The sequence below is a fragment of the Camelus bactrianus genome, chromosome 12 (assembly GCF_048773025.1).
Source record: "Camelus bactrianus isolate YW-2024 breed Bactrian camel chromosome 12, ASM4877302v1, whole genome shotgun sequence".
NCBI classification, from domain to species: domain Eukaryota; kingdom Metazoa; phylum Chordata; class Mammalia; order Artiodactyla; family Camelidae; genus Camelus; species Camelus bactrianus.
In genome coordinates this window covers 11,944,343-11,960,973 of record NC_133550.1, presented here as the reverse complement: position 1 = coordinate 11,960,973, position 16,631 = coordinate 11,944,343, and the positions used below count along the sequence as shown (strand labels likewise).

General features: G+C 39.6%; 1 protein-coding gene, 1 non-coding gene and 1 pseudogene across 5 annotated transcripts; 2 read left to right on the top strand and 1 right to left on the bottom strand.

The window, feature by feature from the left end:
• The first annotated feature begins 852 nt into the window (after nucleotides 1-852).
• On the top strand, nucleotides 853-3,425 carry LOC141579361 (uncharacterized). Of its 4 annotated transcripts, none has more exons than XM_074374688.1 (3): nucleotides 853-1,412; nucleotides 1,989-2,117; nucleotides 2,225-3,425. In XM_074374688.1, the coding sequence occupies exon 3, from the start codon at nucleotides 2,289-2,291 to the stop codon at nucleotides 3,051-3,053; it is 765 nt and encodes a 254-aa protein (XP_074230789.1). In that variant the 5' UTR covers nucleotides 853-1,412; nucleotides 1,989-2,117; nucleotides 2,225-2,288; the 3' UTR covers nucleotides 3,054-3,425. The 4 variants fall into 4 exon arrangements, with proteins under 4 accessions (XP_074230789.1, XP_074230788.1, XP_074230786.1 ...); XM_074374687.1 differs by having other exon boundaries at nucleotides 863-1,412; nucleotides 2,266-3,425; XM_074374685.1 differs by having other exon boundaries at nucleotides 998-1,412; nucleotides 2,269-3,425.
• Nucleotides 3,426-3,559: 134 nt separating this feature from the next.
• LOC123619402 (apolipoprotein F-like) lies at nucleotides 3,560-16,346 on the top strand (annotated as a pseudogene).
• TRNAA-GGC (transfer RNA alanine (anticodon GGC)) lies at nucleotides 14,065-14,137 on the bottom strand. The gene has a single exon. It is a non-coding gene; the product is annotated as a tRNA-Ala (tRNA).
• Nucleotides 16,347-16,631: the final 285 nt, after the last annotated feature.

Sequence of the window (16,631 nt, the reverse complement as noted above, 5' to 3'; positions counted from 1 at the left end):
TGAATATTTCCTCTCTATATGTTGAGAACCATATAAGGCAATGTAATATTTTATTTCAATTTCCTAACATAATTAGAAAACTCATGAGAAGATGGATGGTATATAATTATCTGTATTTTTTACCCTTTCGGTTGCTTTTTATGGAATCCAGACAAGCTGAACCCCCAAGAAAGTTAGATGCTTCTTTCAGCCACTCAGAAGAGGAAAGCTGCAGCCAGTGCTGGAACCTGAAGTCTCTGGAGAGCCAGGGCCTGAGGAGGAGTGCTGAGCACAAGCCCTGAGGGCCCTCCTGTTAGCCACAAAAGGGAGTAGGCCTGGTGTCCCAAGGGGATGATAGCAGGAAGCACATGTGTTGAGGACTTACAGTGTACCAGCCATGCTGGTTGAGGGGGCTGACAGTGTTACTTTGATGCCTCCTATTTCAGTGGGAGATCAGGCTGATGGGGACTGGCAACTAAAAACAGCACCCAAGATTTTTAAGGCAGTGAAAGTATTCTGTATGATACTGTAAAGGTAGATTATACATTATACATTTGGTAAAATCCATAGAACTATGCAATGCAAAGAGTTGAACCCTAATGCAAGCTTTGGACTTAGGTGATAACAATGAATAATACATAATAATATAAACTAAATAAAAATTTAATATAATAATCAAATGTAACAAAGGTACCATACCAGTGGAAGATGTTAATGGGAAACTGAGGGGTTGGGAGAGAGGATACTGCTGGGGGGCAGGGGGTGTCTATACTTTATGCTCAATTTTTCTATAAACTTAAAACTAGTCTAAAATATAAACTCTTAATTAAAACAAGAAACTCATTACCCAAGAAGTGACAACTAATGGGAATTGATGAGGAACAAGTAGACGAGGACAGGAGTAAAGGTAGAAAGTCTGATTGCGAGGACTTGCCCCTGTCTTCACCCTCTGTCATTTCTCTCCGTCCTGGAGACGAACGTACCACCACTTTCCAGCCTCCTGCCGTATTGACACAGTCTCTCCTGTCATTCCCAAGGCACCAGAGTTGGAAAGTCAAGGAATTTCAACGGAAAGTCATTTTTATATTGAAGATGAGAGTGACGCTGACTGAGGAACTGGAAATGGAGACAGGACCAGTTATGGATGGTGAAGTCAAGTCAGAAATGGAAGAATCTGATAGGATCCAAAACTTCCCCAAGCTGGACAGAAGCAGTAGACATTCCCCATGGACGGGGTTGGATATCTCTACATCCAGTTCCCCCAACTTTAGGAGTGTGTCCCCAGTAGCTCTCTGAAGGCTTACTTCTCTTATTCTTGGAACTGATTTCTTCTTGCTTGTTAAGGGCCCCTCCTGGAACTGAGAGGAGTGAGTAAGAGAGGAAGAGGAACCCAGGACCACTTCTTGGACAGTTCCCTTTGGCAGTCTGCCAGGGTGGGTTATAGCACCACAGAGGAAGCTCTGTGGCACAATGATGTGTGGACTTTTGTACCAGTTTTAGGAGGCACCATAAACCATTGTTCATTATTGTCCAGACTGCAGTTTCTCACCTAGAATCCTGGATGAGAAAAGAAGTCAATCCCTATAGTTTTGACACAGGCTTAGAAAGAGGTACTATCATGTATTTAATTAGGGTATTTCACTGTAATTAAGAATGTCAAAACTGAAAAGTTGCTCTGGTTTGATCTGACTTTCTGGTAGGTACTATCATCCCATTGCTCTACCTGTTAAATTCATTGAATAAGAATTATTTTGGGGTCTTTTACCTAGAAATCATTGGCATCCCTGTCTTTGATCTCCCTGCTTCCCCAGAAGATGTAAAGGAATTTTTCCTGATCTAAGTTTGGGTCTAGAGAAGTCCTTAGGTTGGGGAGAATATGGGGCGGGAAAAGCAGTGGCCACAAAGGGAGCAGGCCTGATTGTTGGCATGGGGGCAAAGGTGAGGGCAAAGCCTGAACCACGAAGAGGTGGATAAATATTTGTGAATGTTATGTCCTTCACTGTTTTCAGAGGGGTCAACTTTTTTGGCTGGGATAAAGAGAAGATCAGATCTAGAAAGCAGTGATTCAGATCACGGAAGCACCGAGGCAAAGGACGTGTTCAGACCTCTTTCCTCTGTCCTGTTTCTTCCCGGAGTAGGTGAGTATCACCCACAGCCTATAAGGTCTGATGTCCGGGGTGATTAAAGTTCCCAAGGGCTAAGACACTTCCTAGCTCTGACCAGTCTCGGGGTCTCTTCATCCCAGGCCTCTCCCCGCTTCCCAACCTGAGCACTGCTTCTTTCCAGCAGGGCTGTTCTGCTGACCCACCATGGTCCAGGCTGTGCTGCTCCTTTGCTGTGTTTTCCTGTCCCCAGTGGCTGCCTTTCCAAGAAATGGCCAGAAAGGAGCCTTGAACTTCCAGCCGTCTTTCACAGAAACTGGGCATGCTCTGAACAGGCTCTCCAACCAGATCCCTCTCCCAGATCCCAAGACCTGCCAGGATCTTTTGGGCATGGCCTCCTCCTTAGCCCCTCTGCCTGAGTACCTATCCAGCTTAGCTCTGGAGGTGGTCCTGGAGGAGGTTGGCTGCCCAACTGAGGCCCACCTTCTGCAGCTTCAGCTTGTTAAGATGGGAGGAAAGGATACCACTGAAACCCTCATCCGTGAGAGTAAAAAGCACAATGAGGAGGAAGGGACTGGCATTACTACGGTTGTTCTGAGGGATCAGGGAGGACCCCCAGGGGAGCTGAGGCGGGTCCAGCGCTCAGTTACCCTTCCTGAGGCATGTAGGCTTGAACATAGGTGGGTGCTCTATGAGACAGCAAAACTGATAGCTGAATTTGCTGACAAGCTTTCTTCTACTGAGCTGGTAACAGAACTAAAGGCTTCTGCCATTAATGTCACCCAGAAGTGCACGGATGAGTCTTGGAAGCATTTGGAAGCAGTAGGGAAACGGCTGATGAAAAGCCCTGAGGCTAAGGGCCTCACGATGCCTATAGAAGATCAGATATACTTTGCCAAGCGTACCATAACCCTTCTGCTGCACATTATACTGGAACATATACAGGAAGCTTCTACAGGCTTCATAGGATAAGGAGAGCCTGTGAGGCATCATATTTCCTTTCTCAAAGGTCTCCGATAGGACTGTACACAAGGACTGAGCACAACAAGTCGTTAGAAATGGACAGAAGTATGCTATTCTTTTGATCCTAGAGCTAAAAGACATGTGACCGGAGCCAGCTTTGTCCCCTCTCTTAGCAAGTCCTAGCCGCTATTTTTTCGCCCAATTTCTCTCTCTTTCAGTTGTCGAATACTGTGGATTTATTATGTACTAGACGTGAAGGATATTGTGACCTTTCCCCATTCATGTGCCATTCACTTTCTAATTGCCCAACTGGGTACTGTAATTTGCTTATGTTAATTTTTAAACTGAAAAGAGAAATTAAAAGTTGCTTCTATATCAGAATCACAGTTACTTGATCTCTCTTAACTCCGGGTCTCCATGGCTTCTTTTGTGAACTAGCAATAGAATGTGGCAGGGACATGTTGGAAATGCCAAGGTCTTTTGAGGCTGAGTGTGTGACAAGGGGACAAGGTTCAGTCAGTACAAATGGACAAACATTTGTAGGAGTCATGCCCTTGCTGATCACTGGGGAAAGCAACCATCTTCCCTCCTCATGGGACAGAGAGCTGGGCAGAGTGGGTCTAGACCTACTAGAGCAGTCTCACTTCTCACTGACTGGATTTTGTGGTAATTTGGGGCCCCATAACTGCATGAAATGAGGTCCATGTGAAGCAGAGGAAGTCCCTGGTGATCTGGATGGGGAGACCAAGAAGAGAAATAAGGTCCCATTCCTCATTCCAGGCCCCAAACTTAAAACAAAGAGAGGCTGGGGGTTGTTGGGTAAGATGTCCTCTGACTGAGCCCTGGGCTCCTTCAGACCACAGCCCAAGGGAAACAGTTTGAGTGTTGTCTTCCATTCTAGCGTAGTCCGATCCAGCTAGGCTTCACCGAGACCCATCATGACCTGCTCCTTTACTGCCTCCTGCTGTACCTTGTGGTTGTCACTTCATGTGGCACCCAGAAAAAGACCTTTTTCCTCCTCTCTGGGGATCTGGCCACCCTCTGCAGGCTCTTGGTTTTGCCAGATTCTGCTCCCAAAGCCCTTGCCTGGCCTCACCCACTTTGTCCTCCACCAAGCACGTCTCTGGAGCAGGCTGATCACCAGCCTGATTCCTAGACCCTGAAGCTTCATCTTTACAGCCAGAGAATAGGAAAGCCGTACAAGGTGCCACACGGACAGCAGCACAGAGATGGGCTTCGCAGGGGATTCTCTGGTCTCTGTTCTGCAGCTAGTAGGCAGGGAACCTGCCTAATACAGGGATACAGGGAAAGAAAGATATGCCTTCTCTACCCTAGAATGTTAGTATGAGCAAGAGCAGCGTGGTCCAGCTGTTGCCAGCAGTGGGAATGTGCTGCAAAGTCAGGCACAGCTTTGTACTCTGCTGCTTTTTTTTTTTTTTTAACATTTTTTATTGATTTATAATCATTTTACAATGTTGCGTCAAATTCCAGTGTTCAGCACAATTTTTCAGTCATACATGGACATATACACACTCAATGTCACATTTTTTTCTCTGTGAGCTTCCATAACATTTTGTGTATGTTTCCCTGTGCCATACAGTATAATCTTGTTTATCTATTCTACAATTTTGAAATCCCAGTCTATCCCTTCCCACCCAGTACTCTGCTGCTTAGAACTACTTCAGTAGACCAAGGAGTGAGGCTGAGATGGGGCCATAGACCTGAGCTGCAGCCTTCTGATGATCACGCAAAGGTTGTCTGGGGCCCAGGGGTTACTGGTGAGTTCTGTGCTTAAACCTGCAGCGAAGGCTGGGGTTCAGCAGCTGATCCAGTATTACTATGAGAAAGAGGCAAATACCCCTCTGTCAGAGACTGAGGAGGAGGGGTTGGGAGGCACCACAGATGTAAATTGCCCAGGGGTGACAGACAACAACCACGACGTCAGAGGACAAGGCTCCTGAAGAAGTGAACTCAGCTCCTACTCATTGTGGGCCTTATTCAAGGACACTGTTCCTAGGAATCTTACACTTCGTATAAATAAAGGGGTTACACACAGGAGAAATTAAAGTGAATTAAAAATTATCACCAACTCCTTTGTCCTAATCCTCAGATATGGAATGAAATATTCAACTATGAGTATGTCACTCTGTCATTATCCATTCTAGTGAGGAGAATCCTCTTACCTCAAAAAAAAAAAAAAAGTTTTCCTTCATAATAAAATTGTGTGGCTTCTTAAATCACACATATGTTTTCTTTATTCTATTAGGTTCTGTGTACTGTAATAAGTCTAGGTTTCCCAAACAAAGATCCGATGGCCCCAGCAGCAAGAATGCTGCATAGCCCAAGAGATCTTTCTTCGATGTGCTAATCTGTGCATTGAAAATCAGAGGTGACATAAATCTTAACAGTCTTTGCTGAATTTCCAGGTGGTTTGAATGAGGATGATCCTCTGATTAAGGAAGGGAAGAGGGACCTGGGGGTGAATTAGAGCCAATTACAACCTTAGGAGTTTTATGACTTCTTGCACAATTTCTAGACCACTGCTATCCAACAGAACTTTGAAGGACGATGGAAATGTTCTGTATCTGTGCTGTCCAGTATGGTGGATGCAAGCCCCATATGTCCATTGGGCACCTGAAATGTCAGTAGTGGGACTGAAAAACTGAATCTGTTTCTTTCCATGTTTTAAATTATTAATCATAGTTTTAATTCTTGGTATTACAGGACAAGGTCTCTAGGTGTTACAGACTGAATTGTATACCCCTCAAAATTCATACGGTGAAACCCTACCCCACAGTGTGACTACATTTGGGGAGGGGGCCTTTAAAGAGGTAGTTAAGGTTAAATGAGATCATAAGAGTGGGACCGTAATCCAATGGGACTGGTGTCATAAGAAGTGGAAAAGACAGCAGGAATGCATACACGCAGAGGAAAGGCCGTGTGAAGGCACAGCCAGAAGGCAGCCATCTGCAAGCCAAGGAGAGATATCTCAGGACTAACTAAACCTGCCAATTCCATGATCTTGGACTTCTAGCCTCCAGACAGTGAGAAATAAATTCCTTTTGTTTAAACCACTCAGTCTATGGTATTTTGTTATGGAGTTCTCACAGACTGACGCATTAAGTATAGGTATTTTTCACCTATTTTCTGGTATCCTGTGAGTCCATTCAATCTGAAAAATTTTTCTTCTTCATTCCCCTCCTCCAAAAAGAACCTCTTATAACTGAAGAAAATAATTTTCTCACTTCCTCTTTTTTTAGTTTAGTTTTTTAAAATTGTGGTGAAAAACACATAACATAAAATTTACCATATTAACCATTTCTAAGTGTACATTTCAGTAATATTAGCTATTCGCATTGTTGTGCAGCCTGTTTCCAGAAACTTTTCATCATATAAAATTGCAAATCTGCCCATTAAACAGCAACTCCCCATTTCTACCACCCCTCAGCCCCAGCAACCACCCTTCTACCTTCTGTGACTTTGACTACTCTAGATCTCTTCCTCCTCATTGCAATTTCCTTGTCATCTTTTCTAAAATATACCTCAGCAGCCTCAGGGCCATGCCACCCACACACCTAATTTACATTGGAGTCATCCTCATCTTGGGCTACTTTTCATTCTCCAAAAGAGGCTTTTTTCATGCTTCTAAATGGCTAGTTATGCCAGTCCCTCTACTGGAAGGTTTCGATCACACACACACACACACACACACACACATCCCAGTTGTCCTCCTGATAAATCTCTACTTTCAAGAGTCAGCTCAATGGTCACTTCTTTTGAAAAGTGGTCCCTGTTACCCTTTGAACCTATGTAGAAAATGTGGCAGCTGGGCTCTGTTCATTGCACTGCTATAGCACCAACCCTATAGCACATCTGCTACTTCTCCCCCTAAAGTGTGAGCTTCTAGAGGGCAAGAATCCTGCCTTACTCACTTTTAGATCTTTAGCATCCATTCAATAATTTATGCAATTAACAAGTATATTTTTGGGCCAGCTGGAGAAGTAAGTGGTCAGAAGCACCTCCACCCTACCCTTAGCACAGCCCCAATGCCACCTGTGCTTTGTAACCTATAATAGTGTAATAGCTGTTGTCAAATTTGAGTGCACATGAGAATCACCTGTAGGGATTGTTAAAACCCAAATTGTTGAGCTTATTCTGAGTATCTGATTTAACAGGTCTGGGATATGGCCCAAGAGTTTGCACTTCTTCTAAGTTCCCAGGCAATGCTGAGGCTGGTGGCTCTGGGATCACACTTTGAGATCCACTACCCTATAGCCACTGGGGGGTACTGATCCATGTCTCTCTCCTCCTTGTAATGATCCCTGCTCTGCTACCCGACTCCAAGGCCTCTCTGGAGACTCATTCTCACTCCCCAGAAAACTCAGAGTCCAGTGTTTGGTTCAGTGGGAGTGATGATTTAACCCACAATCTGATAATCTGATTTCCTCCTTTTTAATGCTACCTATAGACCCACTTCAGAGGCATAGTTTATTAATATTTAGATGTCCAACTATCCTTATAGAATTTTTCTATAACTGTATATGCACATACATTTTTAAGCAAAAATAGGACTTTATTGTTCATACTAGCTTGAAGCCTGTGAACCCTTAACCAGTCCCCCATCCCCCCATCCTGGACTCATTCTTAATTTCTGGAAATAAATTTCCAGAAGTGGAATTTGTGGGCCAAAGGATATACACATTTTTGTTGTTAGTTGAGCCATTCATCTCTTTGTTAAAATGAAAAGAATTGCTTTGTTTTTTTCTGGTTGTAAATGTAATACATTCACATTGCAAAAAATTTAGCCAACTTAAAAGAAAAAACAGTCCCTCAAGTCTGATCACTCAGAAATCACTTCTGTTAATTTTTTGGCTGAGGTATATTTTACTTATAATAAAACAGGGGATAGGGGTATAGCTCAGTTGGTAGGGTGCATGCTGAGCCTGCACGAGGTACTTGGTTCTATTCCCAGTACCTCCATTTGAAAAAGGAAAAAAAAAAAAGAGATACCTGTAATAAAACAGGCAGATTTTAAATGTACAGTTCGAAGCACTTTGACACACACAAAAACAAGCACACACAAAGATAGATACATAGATAAATTACCACATCAATCAAGATACAAAGCATGTCCTTCACTTTGGAATGTTCCCAGTTAATTCCACTCCCCGCCCTCTTCTCTCATGACTCTCTCCCCACATACAAACATTGGACTAATTTCTATCCGTGCAGTTTAGTGTTGCCTCTCTGTAATTTCACACACATGGAATCACAGAATATGTCTTCTCTCGAGTTTGACTTCTACTCAGCTGTCTATGATTTATCAGTGTCCTTGCGTGTATATCAGTAAATTAGAGCTTTTTAATGCCGAGTAATATATCAGTTTGTAAATGTATAATGGTTGTTTTTAAAATTCATGTGCCTGTTAGTGGATATTTGGATAGTTTCCAATTTGGGGCTATTATAGATAAATATGCTATGAACATACTTGTCTTTTATGGGACTTGTGTTATCATTTCTCTTGGGTAAATATTAAGAAGAAAAACTGCTAGGCAATAAGGTGTGTATATATTTAACCTTATAAGAAATTGCCAGTTTTCCAAAGTGATTGTACCAATGTATGAAAGTTCTAGCTGATTCTCATCAACACACTTGACATTATGTCTTTCTAGTTTTAGCCATCCTAGTGAGTATCTCCTAATGGTATTAATTTATATTTCTTTGATGACTTACTGCACATCTTTTGGCCATTGTTACCTCCTCTCTTGTGAAGTGTCTGTTCAAGTCTTTTGTCCATTTATAAAACGGAGTTGCTTGCTTATTTAATATTGTGTGTCTATATGCATATTGTATGTATCATACCACTGATATAAATTATAGTGGCATATGGTCCTCCTTCAGTATCCGAGGGGGATTGTTTCCAGGACCCTCCGCCCATACCAAAATTTGCAGATGCTCAAGTCTCTTACATAAATGTCACAGTACAGTTGAGCCTCCATATTCCAGGTTCCACATCCATGGATATTGGCTGTTTATCCCTGATATAAATTTCACACACATATCATATGTGTTAGAAATCCTTTGTCAGATATATATTTACAAGTATTTCCTTTGCACTATGCCTTGCCTCTTAATTTTCACAGCAGCAGAAGCTTTAATTTTGAAGTCCAATTTACTGATTTTTAATTTTATGGTTAATGCTTTTTATTGTGGTAAAATATACATAACATAAAATTTACCACTTTAACCAATGTAAGTGTACAATTTAGTGACATTAAGTACGTTCACACTGTTGTACACTGTTACCATGTCCATAAACAGAACTTTTTCTTTATCTTTCCAAACTGAAATTCTGTACCCATTAACACTAACTCCCCATTCCCCACTGTCCTCTGTAGGTACTTCATGAAAGTGGAATCATATAATATTTGTCTTCTTGTGTCTGGCTGACTTCATTTACCACTATGTCCTCAAGTTTCATCTATGTTATGTAGTGTTCAAATTTCCTTCCTTTTTAAGGCTGAATAATATTCCATCGTTATGTATATACCATATTTTGTTTATTCATTCATCTGTGAGGGACACTGAGGTTGTGTGAACTGGTATTTCATTGTGGTTTTGATTAGCATTTTCCTAGTGTTTGGTAATGTTGAGCATCTTTTCATGCGCTCGTTGGCCATTTGTATGTCTTCGTTGGAGAAATGTCTGTTCAAGTCACTTGCTCATTTTTAAATTGGATTGTTTGTTTGTTGTTGTCAAGTTGTAGGAGTTCTTTATATATTCTGGATATTAGCCTCTTGTCAACTATATGATATGAAAATATTTTCTCCCATTCTGTGGATTATTTTTCACTCTGTTGTTAGCGTCCTTTGATGCACAAAAGTATAAAAATTAATTAATTTTAATTTGAGTTTTTAATGAAATCCAATTTATTTATTATTTCTTTTGTTGTCTGTGTTTTTAGTGTCACATCTGAGAAATCACTGCCAAATGCAAGGTCACGAAGCTTCCTCCTATGTTTTCCTCTAAGAATTTTAGTTTTAGCTCTTATGTTTAAGTATTTGATCCTTTTTGAGTTATATTTCATATTTGGTATAAGAGAAGGGTCAAACTTTATTATTTTGCATGTGGATATCCAGTTGTCCCAGCACCATATGCTCCATTGAGTGGTTTCAACACCCTCATAAAAAAATCATTTAACTATATCCACAAAGATTTACTTCTGGGTTCTCTATTCTATTTCATTGGTCTATGTGTTTATCTTTATGCCAATATCACACTGGGTTTTGTTTAGTTTTTTTTTTTTTTTTTTTGCAAATTTTCTTTTCTTTTTTTTAATTAAAGTTTTTTGTTTTTCTCATTGATTTTTATAAGTTCCTGATATATTAAGCATAATTTCTTATCCACATATCTGAGTTAGGGCAAAACTAGAATTACTTTCAGAAAATACTTGCCCAAGCATATTGTCTTGGGAGACAAACCTTGTTGAGTTGTGTGTCCTAGTTGGTATCTTCATTTATAAGAAAAGGAATTCTCTCACCGTAGCAAAAGCATACAAGTATGGCTTTAATTGGCCTTGCAGAATAGCTCCTATGAGGTACTTGTCATTAAGACAATAGCACACTCTTTCCATTAAGGTAGTTTTGTAATAAATTTTGAAATCAGGAAACAAATCCTTCAATTTTGTTTTCTTTTTCAAGATTGTTTTGGCTATTTAATGTCTCTTGAGATTCCATGTGAATTTTAGTTTGGTTTTTCTATTTTGGGGGAAAAAAAAAACCCACTAGGATTTTGGCAAGGAGTGCATCAAATTTTTTAGTCTCTTTGGGTTGTAATGACATCTTAAGAATAGTAAGTCTTCCAGTCCATGGGCTTGATGTCTTTCCCGTTATATATGCCTTCTTTAATTTCTTTCAGCCATGTTTTGTAACTTTCATTGTACAAGTCTTTGGCCTCCTTGGTTAAGTTTATTCCTAATTATTTTATTCTATTTGATGGCTGTTGTAAAAAAATTTTTTTTTATTTCTTTTTCAGATTTTCCATTGTTAGTGTATAGAAATGCAACTAATTTGGGGTGTTGATTTTGTTGATCCTGCAACTTTTCTTAATTTGTTTATTAATTCTAACAAGTGTGTGTGTGTGCGCGAATATTTAGGGTTTTCTACATATATGATCATATCTTCTGCAAACAGAGATAATTTTGCTTGGATGTTCCTTTTTTCTTTTTCTTGTCAAATTGCTCTGGCTAGAACTTCCAATACCATGTTGAAAACAAGCATCTTTGTCTTGTTCCTGATCTTAGAGGAAAAGCTTTCAGTCTTTTGTCATTGAACATGATGTTAGCTATGGGTTTTTCATATATGGCTGTTATTATTGAGATACTTAGTTTTTTCTATTTCTAGTTTGTTGATGTAAAATGCCTTTCTGCATCAATTGAGATGATCAATTGAGATGATTTTTTTCTCCTTTATTCTGTTAATGTGATGAATTACACTGGTTGATTTTCATATATTGAGCCACATTTATATTCTAGAAATAAATAAATGGTGTGTAATACTTCTAATATGCAACCATATTCAGATTGTAAGTGTTTTGCATTAATATTCTCAAGAGATACAGGTCTGTGGCTTTCTTTTCTTGTAGTGTCCTTGTCTGGCTTTGATATCAGGGTAATGCTGGTCTCCTAGAATTAGTTATAAATGTTCCCTCCTCTTATTTTGGAAGAGTCTGAGGAGGATTAGTATTAACTCTTCTTTAAATGTTTGGTAGAATGCACCAATAAAGCCATTTGGTCCAGGGCTTTCCTTTATTGAGAAGTTTTTTACTGATTCAGTCACCTTACTAACTGTAGGTCCATTCAGATTTTCTGTCACTTCATGATTCAGTCTTGGTATCTTGTATGGTTCTAGCAATTTGTCTGTTTCATCTGGATTACCCAATTTACTGGCATACACCTATTCATTGTACTCACTTAAAATCATTTTTGTTTCTGCAAAACAAGTAATAACATTCCCACTTTCATTTCTTATTAAATTGAGATATAGTTGACATATAACTTTATATTAGTTTGAGGTGTACAACATAATGATTCAATATTTGTATACAATGTGAAATGATCACAATAAGTCTATTTAACAACCCTCGGCACACAATGATACAATGTTTTCCTTGTGATGAGAACTTTCAAGATTTACTATTTTGGTAATTTTGGAATATAAAATAGAGTATTATTGATTATACTAATTAATAATAATTATTATTATTATACAGTATAGATACCATGCTGTACATTCCATCCCCAGGACTTACTTATTTTATAAGTGGAAGTTTGTGCTTTTGACCTCCTCTATCCATTTTGCCCACTGCCCACCATCTGCTTCTGGCAATCACCAATCTGTTCTTTGTATCTATGAGTTCAGTTTTTGTTTTTAAGATTCCACATTCCACTTATGATATAAGTGAGATCATAAAGTATTTGTCTTTCTCTGTCTGACTTATTTCACTTGGTGTAATGCCCTCAAGGTCCATCCATGTTGTCACAAACAGCAAGATTTTATTCTTTTTATGCCTGAATATTCTACTGTGTGTGTATATATATGTATATACACACACACACACACATACACACCACAGTTTCTTTATCTATCTATTCATTGATGGACACTTAGGAAGCTTCTCTTGTAAATAATAGAACTGCAATGAGCATGGGGGTGCATATACTTTTTCAAATTAGTGGTTTCATTTTCTTTGGATAAATGCCCAGAAGTGAAACTGTTGCATCATACAGTAGTTCTATTTTTAATTTTTTGAGGAGCCTCCGTACTATTTTCTATGATGGCTGCACCAATTTACATTCCCACCAGCAGCGCACAAGGGTTCCTTTTTCTCCACATCCTTGCCAACACTTGTTATTTCTAGTCTTTTTGATAATAACCATTCTAAAAGGTGTGAGGTGATGTCTCATTGTGGTTTTAATTTGCACTTCTCTGATGACTAGTGATACTGAGCACCTTTTCATGTACCTGTTGGCCATCTCTATGTTTTCTTTGGAATAATGTCGTTCAGATCCCCAGCGCATTTTTAAATCAGATCGTTTGTTTGTTTGTTTGCTATTGGATTGTATGAGTTCCTTACTTATTTTGGATATTGTCCCCTTATCAAATGTATAGATTGTAAGTATTGTCTCTCATTCAGTAGGTTGTATCTTCATTTTGTTAATGGTTTCCTTTGCTATGCATCCCACTTTTATTACTGAAGTTAGTAATTTGAGTTTCTCTCTCTCTTTTTTTTAATTCAATGTAGTTGAAGGTTTGTCAATTTTGTCGATTTTTTTTTAAAGAATCAATTTTGGAAAAAAAAGAATCAATTTTGGATTTATTGATTTTATCTATTGCTTTTCTATTCTCTGTTTTATTTATCCTGCTCTAATCTTTATCATTTCCTTCCTTATGCTAGCTTTAGGTTTAGTTTGTCCTTCAGTCTTTAGTCTTCTTTAATCACTTTTGATAATTGTTTGTAGTTTTCAGTGCACAAGTTTTATACTTCTTTTGTTAAATTTATCCCTAAGCATTTTATTCTTTTTGATGCTATCAGAAATGAAACTATCTTGTAAATTTAATTCTCAAAGTATTCACTACAAATGTATATAAATGTAATTTATTTTGTATATTGATCTTGTATTCTACAACTTTGCTGAACTCACTTATTTTAATAATTTTTTGTGTGGACTCTTTGAGAGTTTTCTATACGCAATATCATGTTATCTGCAAACTGAGATATTTATTTCTTCCTTTCTAATCTGGATGTCTTTTATTTCATTGTCTTGCTAAGTCACTCTGGCTAAACCCTCCAGTACAATGTTAAATAGAAGTGGCAAGAGTAAGCATCTTTGTCTTGTTCCTTCTTTTAGGAATTTTATGTGGTTTTTTGTTTTGTTTTTTATCTTTCCTTGCTTTTTTTTTTAATTTTGGGGAGAGGTAATTAGATTTATTTATTTATCTACTTCATTTATTTTTTTTAATGGAGGTACTGGGGATTGAACCCAGGATCTCGTGCATGCCAAGCACGTGCTCTACCACTAAGCTACACCCTCCCCCCGAATTTTATGTGTTTTTTAACAGCATTTTAATTAGAATTGTTTTTCTAAGTTAACTTTTCAATGTATGCTCCTAGAACACAGAAATATTTTTATATTAATATCTTATCCTGTCACCTTCCTAAATTCACTTATTAGTTCTGGTAGTTTTTTTAAAAAATTTGGCTCTTTAGGATTTCCTACATAAACAATTATGCTGTTTTTAAATAAATACAGTTCTGATTCTTCTTTTCTACTTTTACGCCATTAATTTTTTATTATTGCCTCATTACACTACTTAAGACTCCCAGTACAATGGTGATAAAGTGGTAAGCATAGATATTCTTGCTTTTTGATAGATTCTAGGAGAAAGGGTTAAATATTTACCCTTTGTTACGTTGCTTCACAGAAACTGTAGAGTCCTCGGGATTCCCCAGGGATTTAGTGTCTGGTCAGTTCAGTAGGGCTGAACCCCTTCGCACCTAGTTCTTGCTACTTCCAATTTTGGAAGTGTGTCCTTACAGATCTCCCCCTCTTCTTTCTTCTGTCTGCTCTTAGTTGTCAAGGGCCACTCCTGAGAACTGAGAAGTGAAATAAATAGAGGAAAGGACTCTGAGCCCCCGCCCCACCTCTGGCCTGTTTTCTTTGGCTGTCTGTCAGAAGTGAGTGACAGCACCAAAGAAACTTTTTGCCGTAACGCTATGTAGGAATCTGTACCAGTTTCAGAAGGCATCCAATACCTTCTTTCCCTAATTTTTGGACTGTAGTTATGGCTAGACCCCAAATGAAACCAAATGTTTGGAGTTTTGGTTAGATTTGGAAAGTGTTACTACCTAGCTGATGAACATGTTTCATTTATGGTTTGCATTGGAATTAGAAAAGTGAGAAATAAGAGTTGCACTGATTTCATTTAACTTACCAGTCTTTTCAGTTTTCCTGGCCTCCACTCAATGTATCTTTTTGAAAAAGAACTTATGGAATGTTTTGGAGGTCTCTTACCAGAGATCATCAGCCTTTCTGCCTTATCCATTCTCCCCTTCAGAAGATACAGAGGAACTTTTCCTCATCTCATGTATAGATCCAGGGTAAAACCTTAGGACAACAAGGATACGGGGCAGAACTAGCAGGGCGAAAAGGGGAAAGGCCTATTTGTCAGTATGGGCCAAAGGTGAGGAGGATAAAGTCTGGACCTAGAAGAGATGTATAAATATTTGCAAATGCTATGTCCTTCACTGTTTTGGGCACTGTCAGCATTCTGGCTTCCTCGTGATTCTGGCTGGGGTAAGGGAGAAAGAGCAATTAAAAAATTCAGAAAAGTCATCCCAGTCATGAAGATACCAAAGCAAGGGAGATGTTTGGACTTTTTTGTTCCTCTGGCTTGTTTCTTCCTCAAAACAGTTGAGGATCTCTCATGGCCTTTTAAGAGTGGGAGTGAAGTATGTCCAGAGTAACTGAAATTTCCAAGGCCTGACACTTCCTAGCTCTGACCAGTCTCGGTGTCTCTTCATCCTAGGCCTCTCCCCGCTTCCCAACCTGAGCACTGCTTCTTTCCAGCAGGGCTGTTCTGCTGACCCACCATGGTCCAGGCTGTGCTGCTCCTTTGCTGTGTTTTCCTGTCCCCAGTGGCTGCCTTTCCAAGAAATGGCCAGAAAGGAGCCTTGAACTTCCAGCCGTCTTTCACAGAAACTGGGCATGCTCTGAACAGGCTCTCCAACCAGATCCCTCTCCCAGATCCCAAGACCTGCCAGGATCTTTTGGGCATGGCCTCCTCCTTAGCCCCTCTGCCTGAGTACCTATCCAGCTTAGCTCTGGAGGTGGTCCTGGAGGAGGTTGGCTGCCCAACTGAGGCCCACCTTCTGCAGCTTCAGCTTGTTAAGATGGGAGGAAAGGACACCACTGAAACTCTCATCCATGAGAGTAAAAAGCATGATGAGGTGGAAGGCACTGGCAATACTATAGTCATTCTGAGGGATCTTTGGGGGACCCGCAGAGAAGCTTGGATAAATCCAAAACTCAGCCACTCACCCTGAGGAGTGTGTTAATGATGGTGAGTACACCCACTGGAGTGGCTGGTCTACCTGTTAGCTCAGATGGTGGTTGAATTTGCTGAGAAGCAAACAGCTTCCATGTTGCTAGCTGATGACACAATTTAAAGCGTTGCTATCAACAACCCCTAGAACTGCAGATATGAGTCTTGGAAACATGTTGAAGAATTAGACAAAGGCTGAAGACACCTCCACGTTATGGGCCTCTCAGTGTCTATAGATGATTACAATATAATTTATCAAATGTTCCACAGTTATTCTGAAGTGTTTTGGGGGAAACTGTTTCAGGAATTTGTCCAGATTATTTAATTCAGATATTCAATGTCACCTAGGTGACAAGTCTGATTTCCCACGACTCTGTTCAAGGATGGAACACAGTAAGTAGGCAGAATGTTGGACACCACTTAGGACAGATGCATGTTCTTTATTTCATCCCAGTGCTAAAACACACAGGTGACTGGTATTAAC

Bases quoted from the DNA above. Each gene is read 5' to 3' on its own strand.
- LOC141579361 (XM_074374688.1), top strand. From the start codon at position 2,289: ATGGTCCAGGCTGTGCTGCTCCTTTGCTGTGTTTTCCTGTCCCCAGTG.